The sequence below is a fragment of the Poecilia latipinna genome, unplaced genomic scaffold (genome assembly GCF_001443285.1).
Source record: "Poecilia latipinna isolate Pla-1442-1.1 unplaced genomic scaffold, P_latipinna-1.0 Scaffold2443, whole genome shotgun sequence".
NCBI classification, from domain to species: domain Eukaryota; kingdom Metazoa; phylum Chordata; class Actinopteri; order Cyprinodontiformes; family Poeciliidae; genus Poecilia; species Poecilia latipinna.
The window spans coordinates 59,255-79,842 of record NW_015115059.1 but is presented as its reverse complement, the minus strand read 5'-3'; the positions used below and the strand labels follow the sequence as shown (position 1 = coordinate 79,842).

General features: G+C 38.2%; 1 protein-coding gene across 3 annotated transcripts in view; it reads left to right on the top strand.

The window, feature by feature from the left end:
• Positions 1-2,423: 2,423 nt before the first annotated feature.
• arrdc1b (arrestin domain containing 1b) overlaps positions 2,424-20,588 on the top strand; it is a 37,110-nt gene continuing 18,945 nt past the window's right edge. For all 3 annotated transcript variants that reach the window (XR_001422466.1, XR_001422465.1, XM_015019526.1), the window contains exons 1-2: positions 2,424-2,619; positions 19,531-19,641. Coding sequence is in view for 1 of the 3 variants with exons in the window: in XM_015019526.1 (XP_014875012.1) it covers positions 2,502-2,619; positions 19,531-19,641 (229 nt within the window). In the remaining 2 variants the exon portion in view is untranslated. The remainder of the gene's footprint in view (positions 2,620-19,530; positions 19,642-20,588) is intronic.

The following is a 20,588-nucleotide window of genomic DNA, read 5'->3' as shown; positions in this document are numbered from 1 at the left end:
TATTTGCTTAATTTTAGGTTGCTGGGCTTTTTTTTAGATAAAGCTTTTAATGTTGATTTGTCACATAAAATACCATTAAAATGAATTGAATTTTATTATAATATGATAAAATCTGAAAAAACTAAAAGCTGAGAATATATTTAGAAAGTTCTGTCAGCCAAAGAACACTAAATATGTTTAACCTGACCCCAAATAGACAACAACAGTGAAAAAGAGGCATATAATGAATATGAAACAATAGCAAATGTCATCCAAACGCAATGAAAAAACTTAATGGTGGCAAAAATGCACAAAAATCCAACAGAATCTATAGAATAATAAGAAGAAAACAAACGCACTAGTCAAACATGAAGCATGCAAAATAACTAAAACAGATGCAAATGATTAATAAAGAGGATCTGAAAACAAAGATGCAAATCAAATGAGCTGTAAAGTGGATTTGAATGGACACAATGAGAAACAAACACATGAGAACGAGTAGAAATGTAAACAGAATTAGATTTATTCATTGTTTTAGTGTCTCTTCAGGTGTCTTTACCTCACAATCCGTCCGGGCCTGTGAGCCATTTTTGTTTTAAATGTAAATGTAATCATAGAAGAGCTTGAATTAGACATTTGTGTTTGTATCACTGTCACAAAATAAGTGTCTGCATATTAAACTTCACGTTTTCCTGTCTGAAGTGGATTAAAAGTGAAAGAATTATTATTTAGTTTCTTTGTCTCTGTACAAAACAAAAAGAATCCATAAAAAGTCTGGTTGAAGTTGTTTTCCCAGCGTTGGATACTCCAAATGTTCTGGAGTACGGGGAAAAAAACGAACTGCATGCTTCATCTCACACAATATAATAAAAGCAAGTAAAAGAATCAAAGTTCAGAGCTCAGTTTGATCAATTTGGAGGCTAAGAAACATTTTAAAAATATATAAGTTACATTACCTTTACAAATAAAATTCCAGTTCCCACTCTCCAAGAAACATCCTGCCTCAATAAAGATGAAACCATTTTAGCCAGTAAACAAACTGGTGAGACGTGATTGGAAAATGTATGGAGCTAAATAATGGACAATACTTAAAACAAAAAAAAAAAAAAACAACTTAAAGTTTAAAGTCCAGACACGTTAAAGTTTGTGTTTGGAAAAGGTTTCCAGTGAGAAAATTACTTACTTAGTAGTATTCAATTCCTTCAGTTGTACACTAGATGGCGGTGTTGGATTTTCTCTCATAGCCCACAAATTACCACTAAATGGACCTATAAATTAGTCAGTAATACCTGGAAAGAGCCAAAACTGTTCCTGTTCCCATAAACAGGAATGCTTCACAGTCAAAAGCATCAAAACATAGAAAAGAAAACTCTTGGTATCGAGTTTTCAGAGACGTAATGAATGAATGAGATAATCTAATCTTGATCATTGATCCACGTCAGAGTGATGAATGGGAATGCTAACATTTTACCTCACTGGTAGCCTCACGGCATCAACACAATTTGCTACTCAGTCTGTTTCAGGAAAATGTTTTCAGTAAGTAAACATTAAAAAAGAATCTCATGGCAATTAAAATGATTCCTAGGATTAGATTAGTGGATAACAGACACCACATTTTCATGGATTTAGCTTGCTTGAGTTTTCATCTCTGAAAGCAGGAAGTATAACCAGACAGGAAGCCTTCAGACAGAAAAATAGACTTTTTAGGTACTTTTGAGTTTTTGTGGTAAAATTTTTGATTGTTGTAATTATGAGTATTGCCAATTTAATTAAGCAAACTAAATTAAATAGTTACTTTAGTATTTGAAAATGAAATCATCAAATTTAGGAGGGTGTTCACAGGGTTGATTGACAGCAGTAAGATCATTGAAAGAACTGATTTGGAAAAATTTTCTTTTGCCTGATTTTATTTTTTATTTATTTATATGAATTATTGTTATTTTTTACCCCTAAATACACACATTAAATATTAAATGATGTGTAATTTGATTGGTTGATCAGTAATTCAGTTTACCAAATACTTTTTTTTCCTTGAGTAATTTCTTGTTGGCTACTTTTTTCTTTTACTTGAGTAAAAATTTTGTAAAATTTTAACATAATTTAGCAGTAGCAGCTTCAATAAAAAAACAATCCATTTCAGTATACCGGTAGCCCTTTTAGTGCGATGTATCTTTAGATGTTTTTGGTACCAACTTTATCATGCTACACGTTTAGCTGTTAGCACGCTAAGAATCACCTTTTTGCTGCCAAAATGCTGTTTTATGTGTGTAAATATTTGATTTATTCAGTATCTATTTTATTATTATAACTTTTCAAAACAGTTTAAGGTACATGAACGGGACTGTGGTTCGTAAGTTTGAGGTTTTAGGGAAAATATTGGTAAAAAATTAGCATGCGTTGTTAGCGGGCGCGGTGACGTCACGGGTTGCCATGGCGGGAGGGTGGGCTCGCGGCGCAGCAGCAGGTGAGAGTGGAGCGGCGCCTCAGTCAGACGCGGAACAGAGGAGTACCGGAGCGGAGCTATGGGAAAGCTACAGGAATTTGACATCACTTTAGCCAACAACAAGGTGGTTTACGGTCCGGGGGAGTCCATTAGCGGAACTGTGAAAATCCGAACCGGCAGCCCTCTGCAGTACAAAGGTAACGGGTTCGTTTTGTAGCAACAAACAGGAGAGACAGGAAGAAGGTTTTTAACATGTCTGGTCAGCGGGTCCTCTCTCTTTCCTCCGCCTGGTTCGGGGTTTGGATGTAGCTTAAACTTTTCCCACTGTGATTAAAAATTCACGAGGCGTTTATTTAACGTTTTAGTTGTCGGTGGGTGGGCATCACGCATTGTTGCGGTGCTGCCGTTTTTCCCCCTCAATGAGACACGACAACCCGCCGCAGGCTGCTTGATTGTTTTGGGTTACTTCTGCCATCCTGAGCCACATCCTGCTTGTTCTGACATGCTGCTTCCTCATGTCTGCTGCTTGTAAACTCTAAGAAGAAGAAAAAGCAAAAAACACGACCAACAACAGGTGTCCACGCGTTTAAAAATCGTATTTTTACCGCATTTGACAGTGTGTAAATATTGCTGCATCGTATTTAAAAGTAAGTAAGTAAGTGTAGGAGAGAACAACGAGTCCATTGTATGCAAGTAGTCCTTGTGGGATTTCTCCTCTAACGATAACAAAGGCTGCTGTCTTTATCTCAGGGGTGTTCAAAGTGCGGTCCGGTGGCCATTTGCGGCACTTGGACTGATTTTCTGCGGCCTCCCGCTGCAGTTCAAAAATGATGCAAATTTGACCTGTAGATGCAAATCGAGACTTTTGATTTGTAGTTTTCTTACAGTGGAAAGTGGAAAGTACAATACAAAAGGTTTAGCCAGTAACTTTTATTGAAAAGACGGCCAAATCAGCTTTGATTGACTTTATTAAACTCGAGTAAATATAGCTAACGTTTTGAAAGAAAGTGACTCACATCCTGTTCTTATTACTTAAAATACTCAACTGAGAAACGGAAAACTTGATGCTTTTCTTTAAACATAGCAAACAATAATATTGATTTTTGTGATTATTTCCAACTAATAAGATGATAATAATACAAGTAAACTCTCTCAAACTTTAATTTCTAATTAACATTAAAACTGGAATTGGATTTCTAAATATCCATTATAAACAAAACGGCAAATAAAATTTTCTTTAAAACTTTTTAAACTGAGTAATAATCATGTATAAGCTTATAGCAATACTTATTATTGTTATTATATTAATAATAAGAATATTACACTATTGTCTAATATATATGTATAAAACTTAGTTAAAAGATTAAATTATTGGGTTATTTATGTCTCTCGATTGTCATTGTAACTTCAAATGTGTTACTAGAAAAGAAAATGCAGAAATTTCCATGAAACCTTGGTGAATGTGCTGCCTTCTCAATGTCTAGAATGAATGCACCAGTTAATTAATGTCACAATAAGTTATTTTGGAAATTATTTGCATGCGTTGCACTTGAATGCTGCAGCAAAGCATTCCTTTGTAACCGCATTATTTCACAGATTGATGGATGGTGGAGCTCTTATCGCTAAGGTGAATGTGTGGAGTTGGGTAACCATTACTGGGACTTCAACTGGAAATACAGCAAACACTCTAGATGGGTTTGGCAAAAAACAAATAAAAACCAAAGGTGAATATGTGGATATCAACTCAGGCTGACTGTTGAGTACAGTGGAGGATCTGTGATGCTGTGGGCCTGTTTTCTCTTCTTTGAAATACCAGGACAAACAAAAGGTTTGATGTAAAATAATAGTGAGATTATACAACTGGGGTTAAAAGTAGTTTATCTTTAGTCGTTTTATCCATATTCTCAAATTTGTTTCTGATTTACTCCAACTTGCTTCTTTTCATGTTAGTGTGGATCAGTTTTAAATCTTTCACTCCAGAGCCAAAGTGCTCTGTCTAAAGAGCCAGCTGGGCTTTCAGGTCTGTCCGATAATGTTCTGTAAACGCCACGGCTGCATTCTGTCCGATCTGACGTCGCCATTATCCATCAGTAGCAAAGTGTGCAGGTCTGCCTTCCATAAAGATCCAGCTGATAAGGCATAATTACACACACACCTTTTCTTACAGTAAGTCAGGCTGAGGTTGTCTTGTTTTATGTCAGGTAGCGTTTCCTTATTCAATTTTTAGAGATATTTAAAAAAAAAATCACAGGTTTACATCTGTATTTGGCTTTGGTCGAGTTTTTTTTTTTTTGTATTTCCATAAGCTTCTTATTATAGTTTTCTGTAGTTTTGGACCATTCCCATTGGTAGGACTGGTGTAACTGGACCAGTTACACCAGTCCTAACATGAACTCAGAGACCCCTTAAGCTACGTTTTAACGAGCCTTTTAACGTTTTAAAAAGCCAGGGTTTAAAGTTTAATCCACTTTAATTGAACCCCAGTTTGTTTATCTAGAAAGTCCAGTTCGTCTGAAGCGGTGTGAACGCAAAATTGGACCAAACAACTGAACTCTGGTCTCGGTTCTGTTGAAGTGAAGTCTGATACGGTTTGAATGGATAGTGAACGCCAAGCGGACTAGAAACGGTTCCAAAGTCAGGAAGCGAACTACGACGCAGGGCATTATGGTTAATTACAACCAAAACAAACATGCTAACTAGCACTAGCATTAAAAAAATGGGTGGTTGTTTTGTTTACCAAAGACAAAAGAGAAATCCTGCAACCACTAAAATCTGACGGCACTCCATTTTTGTTTACATTTGTGAAGAAGGAAGTTCCATACATTGTCTTCTTCAGTGGTTCTTGGTGCAGCGCCCCCACAGGCGAGGAGGGGAACAGCTTTTTCAAGGGGTTCGTTTGACACCAGCTGAAAATGTAATAAAATGTTGCAACTTTGGTGTCCAATCAAACCGACTCTACTTGACTATCAGGTGCGAAAACACCATAAATGAACTCTCTTATGAGGATTTACATTATTTAATTTTCAGCTACTATAGCAGAAAATTGCAATCATATTATCAATTATTGATTTTTCCTTCTGTGCCTTTAGACTGCTCTATAATTGTTTAGCTTGTCAGCCATTACAGATTGTCTTTGTTCATTAAGTTTAGCTAGAAACCTTCCAACTGGCTGAAAATTTGATCGATGTGCAAAATGTGAATGCCTGAAAATTCCTACCAAATATTACATCCAAGCAGCTTTTTGAGATTGAGATATTTTATGGCAACAACTAATGTGATTTAATGCCTTTTCAAGCTTTAATTAGGGTCCATTTCGAAGTTTCAGGTTGGTTCTTCACCACTCCGTCTTGCATCACAACACCTTCACATGATGCTGCCACCACCGTACTTCACCTGTGGGATGATGTTCTCAGGCTTGAAAGCTTCCCCCCCTTTTAAACCAAATTTAACGACAGTCAATATGGCTGAAAACTTTAAACTTTAGCTTCAGAAATGTCTCTGAGTTCATGTTGCTTCTTCCTCCCTGAGCGCCATTTCAGCCCATGTTGGTAAAAACCATGTTTCACCCTGAATTATGTCTGTTTTTTTAAATAATTGATCCGTGTTTTGGTGTTTCTGTATCTCTGCAGTGAGAATTCACTCTGGATCGCTCCTTACATAGACTGGAGAACATTTTAGCATCATATTTATTTACACTACAGTGAGTCTTACCATGTTGCATGATGAAATAAATACAGGTGGATATTAATAAGAAAGTGCAGCTTCTTAAAGTGCTGAATGTTTCCGATGCGCCGCTCTCAGCCTGTCTCCATTATTGATGATGGAAACCATTAGAAAGCATTTCTATTGATTAGCTCCTTCATAAAAACATCACAGCAGAGCCTTGAGTCTGCTGTGACAAAAGACGGCGAATAGTTCAGGATGTTTTTAAAAAGACGTTTTGATGAACTTTCTCTGTTTTGAGCGAACAGAAAGCGGTTGGGAAACAGCATAAAACCTCCACGATCAGCGCCCTGCCTTTGTGACTGGAGCTGGTAAAAACGCAGCGTTTCATTGAGAAACAGAGGAAGTGAGTCAGGCATGAAGCTGCAGCTCGTTCTCTGTGTCATGGAAAGATACAGTTGTTGTTCAGGGAGTTTATGACCCCTAACGCGCTGTAAAACCGAGCTGTCGGTCAATGTTGATCAAAAGGATTCAGCGTTTGTTTATCCAAAGCCCACACAGGACATTGGAGACTGATATTTTAATAATAATGTATTGAGAATAGAGGGAAACGCATCAGGAAGGAACTTTGTATCTTTGTGACGTATTTTTCCTAAAGGAAACATGTATTATTCCTATATTGAAGCTTTTATTGCTTATAGAGGTGTACAATATGAACTTAAAGGTTTATAACAACAAAAACTAATGATAAAAAGTATCTAAAAACCTTTTCCAGTCTTTTTTGGCATTAGGTTTTATGGGCATAAACACAAATACCCGCTGTACTAAAGATAAACCTCGCCAAAATAAAACTATTTAAAGGTGACTGAATAGTGCAGCAGTCTGATTTATCACAGAATAATTTCATTTAATTATATTTTTAAAATTATATTTATTGGTTCTGTTATGGAGCCAACCGTGTAAAAAAAAAAATCCCAATAACACATTAAAATCTGGAGTTTATTGTTGTCAGGATGAATCTAAATTCTTATAAATATAAAAAATATTTCTAATGATTAAAATAATTCTTTTAGGGATCACAACTGACATTTCCTGACATTTCCTGTAGAATATTGTAAATCTATGAACAGTGAATCAAACCCAGCTGGCGTGTTTGTCGTTGATAAGCTAACACTTAGCCTCTTGTAGTCCAGAAAGGTTTATTTGTGTAGCAGATTTCAGCAACAAGGCAGCTTGAAATGCTTTACATGACAGAAATATAACAGAATTTACAAAGAAAAAAAATCACAATGTTAAATTGAAGAGACAAGTAACAATGGTTTCCATCCAGACTGAAGAAAATGATGATCCAGTCACTAAAGGCAATTTTAGCGTCAGTGTTTCAGCAAGTAACTCAACAGATCGTTGCTAGGCAACCAAAGAGTGAGTTAGTTGCTAGGTAACCAAAGAGTGAGAGAGTTGGTTGATTCCACCAACCTAGCTTAGCGGATGTTGGATTGAGCGGCTAAAGCCTTTTCTCTGCCTACATTTCCCAGAATGCTGTGCGGTTCTGGCTTGAAGTTCGGTCGATATTCTGTCAGGCGTATTATCTATTGATCACGTATCTATTGTGATACATATAGTTGATTTAATGTGAGGGCACTCTTCCCCTCCCAGCCTTTTCTAGTATTTTCTCTTTCATGTGTTTCTTTTACTAGCTTAAGTAGCTACAACAGAACAGGACCATTTTTTGTACGATTTCTCGATCAATCGTCAGAATAATCAATACCCAATTACTAAAATAATCGTTTACAACAGCCTGAATGTTCAGCCACTTTTCAGGCCAAAGATAAATCGGTATGGGCAGATTGATCTTTTTAAATATCGGTGATCAGCCAGATACGTGCCATCGGTGCAGCTCTGGTTTTTAAAACCAGGAGGCATGGCTCCTTTTCAACAGTTCTCTCCACTGTCGCCCTGAGCTTTGTGAAAGCAAAGATTCAGTCCAGTTGATCTTATTGTCCTCCATATAGCAGCAAAGGTTGCCCAACATGTGAGGATCATATTTTCCAAGTGGAGTTTTGAGTCACACTGACTTTGTTTTGTTTTTTGGGGTTTAAGTTTCCAAAATTCTGCGACTTTGACTCGTTGGTGTTCGCCGCCACAGCGCCGTGCTTCTCTTTTTTTGTTTTTTCTGTCTGGCGTGATTCAACCTCACTGAAACCAGCGTCTGCGGGTCCCTGAGTCACATGACGGCCCGACCGAAAAGCACAGGATCTGAAAACAGAGCAGCATTTGCTCAGGCATGTCTGCTTTCATGAAAACTGTGGAGAGAAACTGAAACGTTTTCATCCTGCAGCTTTTAGTGAGTCGGGTCGGTTACATGCAGCCTGATCAGAGGGTGAAAACTTTTGGTCACGTGGCTCAAAACAAACCCAGTAATCCAAAATCAAGCACATAAAGTTTATTTTGATTTTCTTTTTAAAATGGATATTTCTTGTAATTCCAAACTTGAAAGGGATTTTTATGATGGGTCATTGCAGATTTAAAAAAAAGTACATTCATGGAAAAACACGGGAAATTTTTGAGTTTGAAAATTTGCTTGAAAGAATTTAAGAAGTTTTCAGATTAGTGTTTGAAATGTTCTAGAAAAATATTTTAAAAAACTTTAGTCCTTTGTAATTTTTTTGAGTTTCAAAAAGAAATTCAGAAATTTTGAGATGAATCTAAATTTTTCTAGAAAAAAATGTAAAAAATTTTAAACAAATTTTTCTGAATTTCAAAAGTTGAAAATTCCCTAGAAGAAAAAATAGAAATTTTGAGATTAATCAGTGAAACTTTCTGAAAAAAAAAAAAATCAAACTTTTGAAATGCAGTTGGGGGCCCCACAAAATCAGTCCAAGTGCCACAAATGGCCCCCGAGCCGCATGTTGAACACCCCAGAGCCAGATATTAATCAAATCCAGACCTGATGTTGAATTGTGAATGAAAACATCACAGATTGAACCACCTTTGGGTCTTTAACTCCTCGTTAGTCAGGTTTAGTCAGGTGTCCCATAACCGAAATGATGGACGGGAATCGTTATGAGGCTGTAAATCAGGCTCTGGCTGGAAAAGTGTGTGAGTCACAATCATGAGTTATAAATGATAATGTCACTGCTCTGAAGGTTACGCTGCCCTGAAATGAAGGATTGGCTGGTGCAGAGATGTCACAGTTCATTCTTTCAGACAGCGAAATGTGTCACTAATAAGTTTACTTCTGTTCATTTCGATGAGCCTGGCCTACAGCTAGTGAAACCAAAATTCAATTTAACGTTTAAATTATTAAACGTTAAAATAAATTTAGATTATTTTAATATTTAATTTAACTCTTAAGTTAAATATTAAGTTAACATTTTAAATTAAATAATTAAATTTTGATATTTATTTTAAGTATTTAATTAGATATTAAAAATGTTTAATTTAAGGATTAAATTAAGAATTTAATTTAAATATCAGTTGCTAAAGAGGCAATGTCTAAAACGTGCTGTCTCCAGGAAATTAATGGAAAGCTGAGTTTTCTTTGACCGATGATGATGTATTTTTTGTATTTTTCTTTCTGAAGCTCCGCCTACAGGAAGTCATCTCAACATGGCGGCTCTATTAACCCTTTAAAGACGTTTTTACCAGCGTTAAACTGAGAAGTAGCTCCTATAACAACGTCAGCTGATTGCTGCTGGCTAGTCTGCAGGAGCTGAGCGGGGAGGAGCTTTGTCCTGGAAGGCGGGGCTAGGGCCATCCAGGCGTTTTGCACAGCTGAATGGTTGCCATGGAGATTAAAGGATTTCTCAAACATTAATGAAAGACTCGGAGCAACCTCCATTTTTGTTTTTGATGATGAAAAACTTTATAAAAAGCTGAAAAATGCTGATTTTACGTAACTCTGGCCCTTTAAACGAGGCTCTGCCTCTGAATTTTGGATCCCTGAGACTCAGCGGCTCTGTCCTGACTCAGGAATGTGGGATTTGATTACACAGTGGCTCAGAGCGACTCCGCTCTCGGTGGGCGGGGAGCATCAATCCACATGTGCTTCATTATGCAGCACCAGCTGCCACCACTTCTCCTCCCTGCAGATAGAGCCGTTTTAATTAAGCCTGACCTCTGACCTCCACAGGCGAGGCACTGTCTGACACCACAGCTGGTTCTTCAGCTCCGACATCAGAGGATTTTTCTGCTGGAGGCAGGCAGAGAACCCAAAAACTGTACTCAAGTAAAAGTCCAAGAAATTAAAACAGTATTTGGTAAAAAGTAACTCAGGTCCTGAATAACTGATCAAATTATCAGAAATAATTAGAAATTACATCATCAGACGGACCAAATTATAAAGTTAAGTGGAAATTTAGGCATTTTAAGACGACAATAATTCATATAGGTAAAAAAATTAGGCAAAATAAAAAATTTCCCAAATCAGTTTCCATCAATAAAAAAACTTTTAAAACTTGGACAAACCTGCAGGTTTGTCTGTTTATGGTGGATTTTTGGTTAAAACATGTTTGTTTTTCATTCAGTGGGGAGAAAATCCAGACATTTTACTCAAGTGAGAGTAGAAATATTTAATTTTTTCCAAAAAGTTACTGAAGTAACTGTAACCAGTTACTACCCAGCATCCTTGCTGACTTTTCCACTTCCTGTCCTGCAGCAGCAACAGACTGCGAACCCCTGCAGGTCGGCGCCGAAGGTGTAAGAATTAAAATAGGAAACCTGTTGAAAGACGAGGCGACTGATGATCTGCTGGTATGCTGTTATCAGCTGCTGCTGCTCCGTTCTGGCATCCAGTAATAACAAAGAGGCAGCAGCCGCTGCTGAATGTAGGTCCCTGCTGACACAGATATAATCAGGATTAAACCTGGCTGCAGCGTTTCTTAATTCATAATGTTTTTGCTGCGGCGCCGTTGGATTAATCTTTGCTTGGCACAAGATTTCACACAGAATCAATCGTTAACAATATTATACTGATTCTCTCGGCCAAATTTTCTAGATTGTGCCAGAAATTATGCGATAAATGATAATATTATTTAATGGACTCATTCTCAATAAGTTTAAATTGTAATTTTACACTGGAAATGGAAGAAAATAACATTTAATTCGTCTTGCAGTGAAACTGCAGCTAAGAAAAGTTTCTGCTTCCCTTAACGTCAACACATCGTAGCGCTGATCAGATGATTATTTTTTAGATTAATAATTGGATATCAAAAGGTGCTGAATAGGAGAAATGTCTCTAATTTTCATCTTGTTTCAGCTTTTTTTAAAAACAGGAAGCGTTATGTGACGTTAAAGTTGTTGCAAGAAGCGTTTTTCTCTTGAAACTTGATGTTACAACCATCCTTTTCCTCCAGGTAAACACAATTTAAACTCACTCTGATACTTGGTAACGTTGGAGCGGGTTAAACGTCTACTGGTTTCATGATGTAAATTCTGCAGGGATAAGCCTCTTGCATGCAAACACACCCAAAGATTGATGCGTCTTACATGCAGCAGACTCACCCAGACACAAACATTCATAAACCCATCAGTCAGCTGCGTGAGTCGTCCTCTCGCCCCTTTGCAGCAGCTTCCAGTGCAGCGTTTCTGAGGTGACGGAGGGCGAACAGACGAGCCTCTGTTCGCCTGCGACGGATTCCCTTACAGTTGGAGGTTATGGATCATGAGATCAGGTGGCTCTGCTTGACGCGTCTCTCTGAGAGGCATTAGGTGCTGGGAAAGTGAGAAGGACTGAAGTGTTGAAGTGCTTTAAGGTTTAATGAAGGTAGTAAAAGTGGCTTCAGGTTACAGGGATGCAGAAATATGTCACCTTTATGTCTCTTTATGAGAAGCTATAGTGCAATTATTCCATTTTATCTAGGAATGCCCGGAGCGATAGGGCGATAGGGCGATAGGGCGATAGGGCAGTCATCCAGCTGGCCGCCATGTTTTTGAATAGAAAAATGTTTAAAGTTGACAGAAAATTTTAAAATATTGCTCGATAGTTATGCATTTTTGGAAGACCAGAAGATTAATACCTAAAAAACATCTTAAAAAGGCAATAATTAAAAAAAATAATAATAATAAATGAACAATGGTAAGCCTGGTGGGGGCACAAGTGAAGCCTGGTGGCCCGCCAGGCTTATGATGCAGGGAGACCCTGGAATAGAAATTAAAAATAATGCAGATATGCTCTAAAATTTAACAAGAAGAGAGAATAAATGTAGGCCGGTCACGATAATGTTTTAGATGGATGATAAATTGTCCCAGGAGTTACTGCGATAAATGATAATATTGTCACATTGAGACCATTTAAGTAATATAACGGACATAATAATGTAAAAACACATCCTCAGTGATTAATAAACTTTAAATTCTGATGAACATTTAACTTAAGAACTGTAAGACATTTTAAATATTCAAAATAACAGAAAAAACTAATAAATCATTAAGTCTGTAAATGAAATTGTCATTTTAAAAAAAAGGGCTAGTTGAGACCAAAGCACCAAACTGACGGCCGGTTTCCGGTAGAAACAGAAATCATCCAAATGGAAATTACTCAGCTTGTAATTTATCGTGTGATTAAATGATTTATTGCTTACTGTGACATTCCTAAGATCATTTCTGGTGAATCTCTAGGAAAGAAGTTAGCTAAACTACTGGTGTTTGCAATATTAAAAATAGAGGCGCACCGATTGCAGTTTTCTGACCAACTGCCAATTACCAATCTGTAAAATAGCTGAACTGCCGATTCCAATTTATTTTAATCTGAAATGTTGCTAAATATAGCAATAAAGTTGCTGAGTTGGTAACAGTGGGGTGAATATAGTTGGCTGCAAAATTAGCTGGAGGGACGATCTGTGAGTCAAACCTCTCAGAAGAGGACAGCGGCCGACTTTTAGACCTTTGCTGAGGGAGACGAGATCGGCTTGTAACTGACCACCAAACTAGAAATAACAAATCTGATGCTTTCAGTCCCAAGCTGATTGCTCTTAACATATGATCCCAAAAGCCAGATTGCTAATCCCAAACTAGCCACTTTACAGTCCTTGAATCACACAGAGTGGATGCTAAATGCTAAATTTCTCATTTATTCACACAACTTTTGTCCCTCCTTTTCTCAAATGGGGAATTTGTTTACAATCTAGTAGCAAATCACAAACTTTGATTCGGTTTTAGAAAGTCGATGTCCGTGTCACGTTTGGGCTGGAAACAGGACGAGCTGTGACTCAGTCAGAACAAAATTCCCCATTTCTCCAGCGCTGTCATTGTTTGCTGATTAAAGTGAAGGAAGCAACAAAAAGGTGTTTCCTCAATGAGGGCCAAAGTTACTGCATTCCCGTAACAGCTCATATTTCCCTGCAAGATAAAATGATTTAGCAAAATATCCAGTTAGGAAACAGTCTTAATAAACTGCAGGATGTAACTTTTATTAAAAATGTGTAGATTGTTTTACAGATTTGTTAAAACTGTTTTGTGACAGAATACAGATCAGCATTGATTGTTGCCACCTATCAGTTTGTGATGCCAGTTTTTTCCTTTCACTTTGAGATGTCATCACAGCATCTCAGTGAGATCAAGATCTGGGCTTTGACTAGGCCCTTTTGCTGATCAGCTTTCACTGCAGCAAAGCCATGATACATGACGCTTCCACCTCCGTGCTGCAGTCAGCGGTGAGCTAGGTGTTGGAGCATTCCCTCCACTGATGAGGTTCTGATGGTTCAGCAGGACTTTGGACCCGTCCAACTGCAGGTTATGTCCTGATCTCTGCAGGCAAGACGGGCCTAACAACGAAGGCAGACTTTTTATTTTCTGATTGTTACATTGTGACGCTTTCACTCTTCATAAACTGAATATTATAATTTTTCTGCAGCCACAAAACGCCTTTAAACATAAAATGAATGTTTAGTTGTTTTTTGACTCATTGTGATGAAAGTGTCGCCTCCTCGTCTTATTCCTGTTTTGTCTGAGGAGCTGAGATCTCTCTTGCTTCTGATCAAACAAACTCGCTCAGGTTTCCTTTTGCCGCTCGGTTTGATGAGCGTAAATAAGGAAGTACCAGCACCCACCTGGTTTCTGTTTACGTTCCCCAGAAACAGGTCACATTTTTCCCAGTACAAAGCTGAAACACGATTCTGTCGACTCGGCGTTTTCTGACTCGCCCTCTGGGAAATTTGTGTAATTTGTTGCTAAATGAAATATTCCTGTGGAAACTTTTTTCCCCCTAACGTTTGTCCGGCTGCTTGAAATTCTTGAAAATGCCTGAATTTTGATCGGATGTTTTCCAGGTTTGGAAAGTTCCTGATATTCAGACGGCAGTTTTGTAATAAAGTCAAACGTTTAATTAAAAGCCTAATCGGTCCATCCATCCATCCATCCATCCATCCATCCATCCATCCATCCATCCATCCATCCATCCATCCATCCATCCAATAAATGTAAAAGGAGAATAATCTGTCTTTTTTAACCCACTCAGCTGTAAAGTTCTGATTCTACGTTAGAGCAGTCAGTTCTGTGTTTCGTGACGTTTTGCTGTAATTCTGATATTTTTGTGAACAAATGCGTAACCCTTCATAAACTCCCAGTCTGTGACTTCTGCTCCGATCATCAGGAGGAACTGACCGTATAACTCCTCCTCAGAATGCGTTATGAGGATTAATAGGTTTCTAAAGTAGCTAGCTGCTATCAGGTCGGCGCTCATTGATGTGATAAAAGCCAGAGATTTGACGCTGTGGTTGGACTCAGACCTGGACCGAGTCCAGGGCTGAGATAAACCGGGCCGGCTGCACGCCCTGCTAGCTTCCCGCTGGCGCTGCCTGTCTGATGTGGGCAGAGCAGCAGGACGGACTGCAGATAAGCTGCAGGGAGGAGAACCAGGCGCACAGACCAGGACGTTCAGATCAAGAGACGTTTGGGATCTGTGAGGCTGCTGCCATGTTTACAGCCTTATTTCACCAATAAGAGAATAGTTTTAGATCTGGATGGGATGGAGAGAGAAGCAGATCTGATTTACAGGCTTTATGTCCTGCTGATGGTCTAAATGCTGCTGGTCCGTTTTAAACCAATAACATCCAACCATGGTAAATGGACTGACCTTATAAAGATATTGCTTTTCCAGTCATTTTGACCACTCAGAGTGCTTTACATTAATATTCACCCATATTTACACACCGATATGCAGCTCAGTGGGCAATTTGGGGTTAAATCGACATGTGGCAGGAGGAAGCTGGAATCGAACCTGCAACCTGCTGATCACAAGACGACCACCCACAGAGTAGTCCCATCCATCCAACCATCCATCCACCATCCATCCAACCAACCAACCATCCATCCATCCATCCAACCAACCAATGATCCATCCATCCATCCATCCATCCATCCATCCAACCAACGATCCATCCATCCACCATCCAACCATCCATCCATCCAACCATCCAACCACCATCCATCCAACGATCCATCCAACCAACCATCCAACCAACCATCCATCCATCCATCCAACCATCCAACCACCATCCATCCATCCAACCAGCCAACCACCATCCAACCAACCAACGATCCATCCATCCATCCAACCAACCAACAATCCATCCATCCATCCATCCAACCAACGATCCATCCATCCACCATCCATCCATCCATTCAACCATCCATCCATCCATCCATCCATCCATCCATCCATCCATCCATCCATCCATCCATCCGACCAACATTATTTTAAGGGTCTTTCCCACCTTTAAAAACCATAATTAATCACTGTTGTGCTAAAAAGTGTTATCTAGGTAGAAAACCCATCTCATGTCTTCAAGGAAACCTCATGAACTTTGTTGAACTTCTCCTTCCTCATATTTTTTGTTTGTACATTTGGACCGGTCTGTTATAATCTGGTCTGTTATAATCTGGTCTGTTATAATTCGGTCTGGTTTCAGAGCCGCTGCTGTTTTTTGGTCTGTTTTCAGTAAACTGAGGCATCAAGTGGCAGTGAGAGCGGTTGCACAGCGCGTTGTGGTTTCCTTTTGTTTCTTCGACATTTCGCTCCAGATCTCCACACAGGATGTTTGTGCTGACTTCCTTTCAATGAGAACAACTTTAATCTTTTTTATTTTAACAAACTGCTGCTGTTCAAAGTCAAATGTGCGAATTTGGCTTTTTGTGGTGAAGGAAGTAGCTCCGTAATCTAGTTGTTGTTTAAGAGGGGAATGATAACAAACACTGGAAGTAAAACCAGTCAACCTTAACAAAAAGAGAAACCAGAATGGCACAACTCGGATTGAATTTTACCATTTTATTTGTAAAATATTCACACTTTTAGGTGAACATGTTCTAAAAACCTGTTCCTGTAACGGTTTCGCAGTAACTCAGTTTGGTTAAAAGAATAAAACCGATTTTAGTGTATTTTAGTGTATTTTAGTGGTGAACTTATGTGGCCGTGACATTCAGGCATTCGTTTAAAACAGGAAGTGATGTTTACAGAGGAAGTGGAGTTCAGAATGTGAAATTAATAGTTTACCTCAGCGGTGGCTTCTTTAACTGACAACTTCACTCATCATGTGATTGATTGCTGCTGCTGGGAAGGAGAGATGCTACGATAACTAAGTTTCAGTTTTATTACTTTAACTTAGATCTCTGCTGAGATGTTTTTATGTCTGGACACAATGGTGCATGACCAGCTAGCCTGCTATTAATGAAACATTTTATACTCTCATACTGGAGGAGCTAGCTTAGAAGAAGAAATATCACTTTACATTTTCCATTGTAAGAAAATTATATCTGTAATAATTTTCCCATTATTACAAATTAAAAGTGTCCGTCTGCATCTACCGGCCACACAGAATCACTCCAGTGGCCACAAATGGCCCCCCAGCCTCCCTTTGGACACCCAGTTCTTATTGTTACCTCAGATCGTGTTGATAACATCATCCACTGTTGTTTATTCGTTTTGGTTTTAGTGTTTGTGTTTCCACATCCAGCTGCTGCAGCTGTTCTTCCTGCTGCTGCAGCTGGGATTTTACCAGATGACCCCGCCGTGACCTTTTCACGGCCTGAGCTCTTCTCTTCCCTCTGCTGACGGCTGCAAACAGCATCTGACTGCTTCCCCGTTCGTCCCTGCCGTCGGCTTCAGACGTTATCTAGCGGTTTTGCTCTCGCCAGGCCTCCGTCCTTCTCGCGGCCGCAGACGGTGCCAGCAGCCTGCTGCTGCAAACGGCTGAGCCATCTGCCGTTTTGGGTGTGACTGGGCGAGCTGAGTGAAGGCAGAACAGAAACCTGCATGGGCGTGACGGATACAGTCGCTTTTAGATCGCAGCCTGCAGCGAGCTTTCAGGACATTCCTCCAGTTAAAACGCTTATTAACGTCTGACTAGAAGATAAAGCTGACAAAGACGCTTAGCTGGGAGGTTTCATAACAAAACGTGGATTTTATGGCCAATAATCAGATGAGGGAAGAGTGACCACAACTGTACTCAAGTAAGAGCAAAACGTCAAGTACTGAGTAACTGATCCAATTATCAATCATTTAATATTCAAAAATTACATCATCAGACGGATCAAAATATAAAGTTTAGTGGAAAATTTNGNTATTTTAAGGACGAAAATGACAATAATTCATATAAGAAACAAACAATAACAAAATCAGGCAAAATAAACTGTTTCCAAATCCGTTTCTTTCAATAAAAAACTTATGAAACTTTAATAAAAACTGCAAACTGTGTCTGGTGAATTTTAGGTCAAAACATGTCTATTTTTCATTCAGTGGGAAGAAAATCCATAAATTTTACTCAAGTAAAAGCAGAAATACTTCATAATAGAGATACTCAACTAAAAAGTACAGCATAGTAAAAATACTCTTAAAAGTAAAATGTTTCCAAATATTGTGATTAATATGTCACTGAAATGGAAATCATTTCCAATACGGATATTAAATACAGAAACTCGAAACCTGCAACAAAGAATGAAAAGATTTGAAGGATAAGTCAAATTTTTTATACCAAAAATTTAATTTTATAGGCTATAATCATGATAAAGATACTTTTATAATTGGATTTAAAGGAAGTTTTGTGTGCAAGTGACTCCAAATGTTGGTTTTCATGTTACTTCAGTGAAAAAGTATCCAATATGTTTATTAAATACAGAAACTAGTGGGCTGGAGGAGAGAATTAAAGGGATTTGAATGATAAAGACACTTTTTTGTATCCATAAACTGAATTTTATTGATTTAAATCATGATAAAGATAAATTTATAACTGAAAAACTCTGTTAAAGCTAATTTTGAGTTATTTCCACACAAAAACTCTGTTAAATGCGTCACTAGATTGGAAAATGTGTCCAGTACGTAAGTTATTGGCCTGGAACAGAGAATAAAGGAGCTGAATGTGAAACAATGAGGTGAACAGCTGCTGCTTTGTTTGTCTGCGTCTCTGTGAGGAGATAACGTCTGCGCCATCTCCCCGCTCCATCTCCCGGCGTCTTTAGAGTTCGGGTATGTCTGTTATCAGTTATCGTTTCCTCAGAGACGAGGGCGGACAAACAGGAAGTGGTTCCCTCTGCAGGCCTGAGCCGCGTTTCTGACGCTCAGTTTGTTTTCTGGCTCCTGCTGCTGGACAGGAGACGCTACTGACAAATACTACAGGATAAAATGAGTCAGTAAGAGTCAAAGTTGGGTTTATTGTTGCTTTGGTTTAGCAAGGCCTTTCACAACGATCAATAAATCTATTAGTCGCATAATTAATTAAAAAGAAATCAATCATTTCCAGTAGTCTGACTTATTGTTTTTCACTTTTCCCCCTTTTCTACCAAAAACTGGAATAAAACTGGTGATTCCTGCTTCTACAGGTCTTTAAAAAATTATTTATAACAATTAATTATTAATGAATTATGGTCTGAAGCAGGGGAGTCAAACTCATTTTCATTTTGTTGTTTTGTTGTGTCAGAATGTAGTGATAAAACCAACTAAACTGTTAAAATTTCAATAAATAGCTGTTCCTCCAGGATTTTATGATTATTTAGTATTTCTTTATGCAATCAGAATGACAGATTTTGTGGTGAATACTTAGAAATGTTTGTAAAATGTGAGTCTTCATCACTCCCTGTATCAGTTACATTCAATGTTTCTAACCAATTTTGAGATAATTTGCTGTAAAATCAGAAAAAAATGTGGAAATTTGTTGATTTTGTGTGAATTTTGCAGATTTGTGAAAAACTGGAAGGGTTTATTGATGTAGAGTTTAAAGGGCCTCATAAAAAGACACGGTGGGCCAGAATTGATTAATTGCAACAAGCCTAGATTTGAAATATTCCAGTGTGAACCAAAAGCAACAAGTGAGAAAAGCTGCAGTGGTTTCCACAACATTTTTCCCTTTTAATATCCAAACACTTTTATTGAAAAACGAATAATGAGTAGTTTTTTGCAGTGTAAACATGAGCAGACGTGTAGCGATGCCTGAGTGACTGTCCTTTTCTTTCTGCAGCCATCAAGGTGAACTGTCTGGGCTCATGCGGCATCTCCAACAAAATGAACGACTCCTCGTGGAGTCTGGAGGAGCATTACCTGAACAGCATGCTATCTGTGGCCGATAAAGGTAATTACTGAAAATACAGACGAGCTTCAGGTTGAATTTAGTGCCGTTTTATTTTCTTTTTTCAAATAGCTAATTATATAATGTATAAAAGGTTAACAATCTTACTCCCACTATTAGAAGATACTGAAAGGTGTATATGAGCCCTGCACTGCTAAGCACCTTGTAGCTGCAGAACAGAGAATTTTTGGTAACGTTTATTCGCAATATTTTCTTATTGTTATTGCCCCCAAGATAGAAGATGTGCCCTGATTGATGCCTGACATTTGGTAAAAACAAATCCTAAAGATAAACTTTAAGGCAAAAAGGTCAAAGCTGTTAAAATAGTACTGTTAGCTTTATTCCTACCCTGAATAGCTTTTAGTTTAACGCCTAGCTTGACTAGCTCTTATTTTGACTCCTAGCCTGAGTAGCTGTTAGCTTAACTCCTAGCCTGAGTAGCTGTTAGCTTAACTCCTAGCTTGAATTTATTTTAGTTTGACTCCTAGCTTGACAAGCTGTTAGTTTAACACCTAGCTTGACTAGCTGTTAGTTTAACACCTAGCTCGAGTTTATTTTAGTTTGACTCCTAGCTTAAATAGCTATCTTGATTCCCAGTTTCAATAGCTGTTAGGTTTATTAGCTTTTAGGTTGACTCGTACCTTTCCACTTTGTTAAATCTTAGCTTGAGTTGCTATTAATAGCTAGCATTTGGATATTACTTTGGCTTTCAGTTTAACTAGCAGCTGGCTGGATTGTCCAAACTAAGATTACTTTGAATTCTTTAAGCCAACAGAATGAAACGACTCATAACTAACACCCAACTTCTGCAAACTGCAGCTTTTTTGTTACGTTTTGATCTTTAGCACACACTTCTGTTAATGTTTCAGTCGGCCTCCCTCTGGTAGGAAGGCTATTTTTGGCACTTTAGCTTAGAGTGAATAAAATACTTCTATGAAAGACGAGACAAA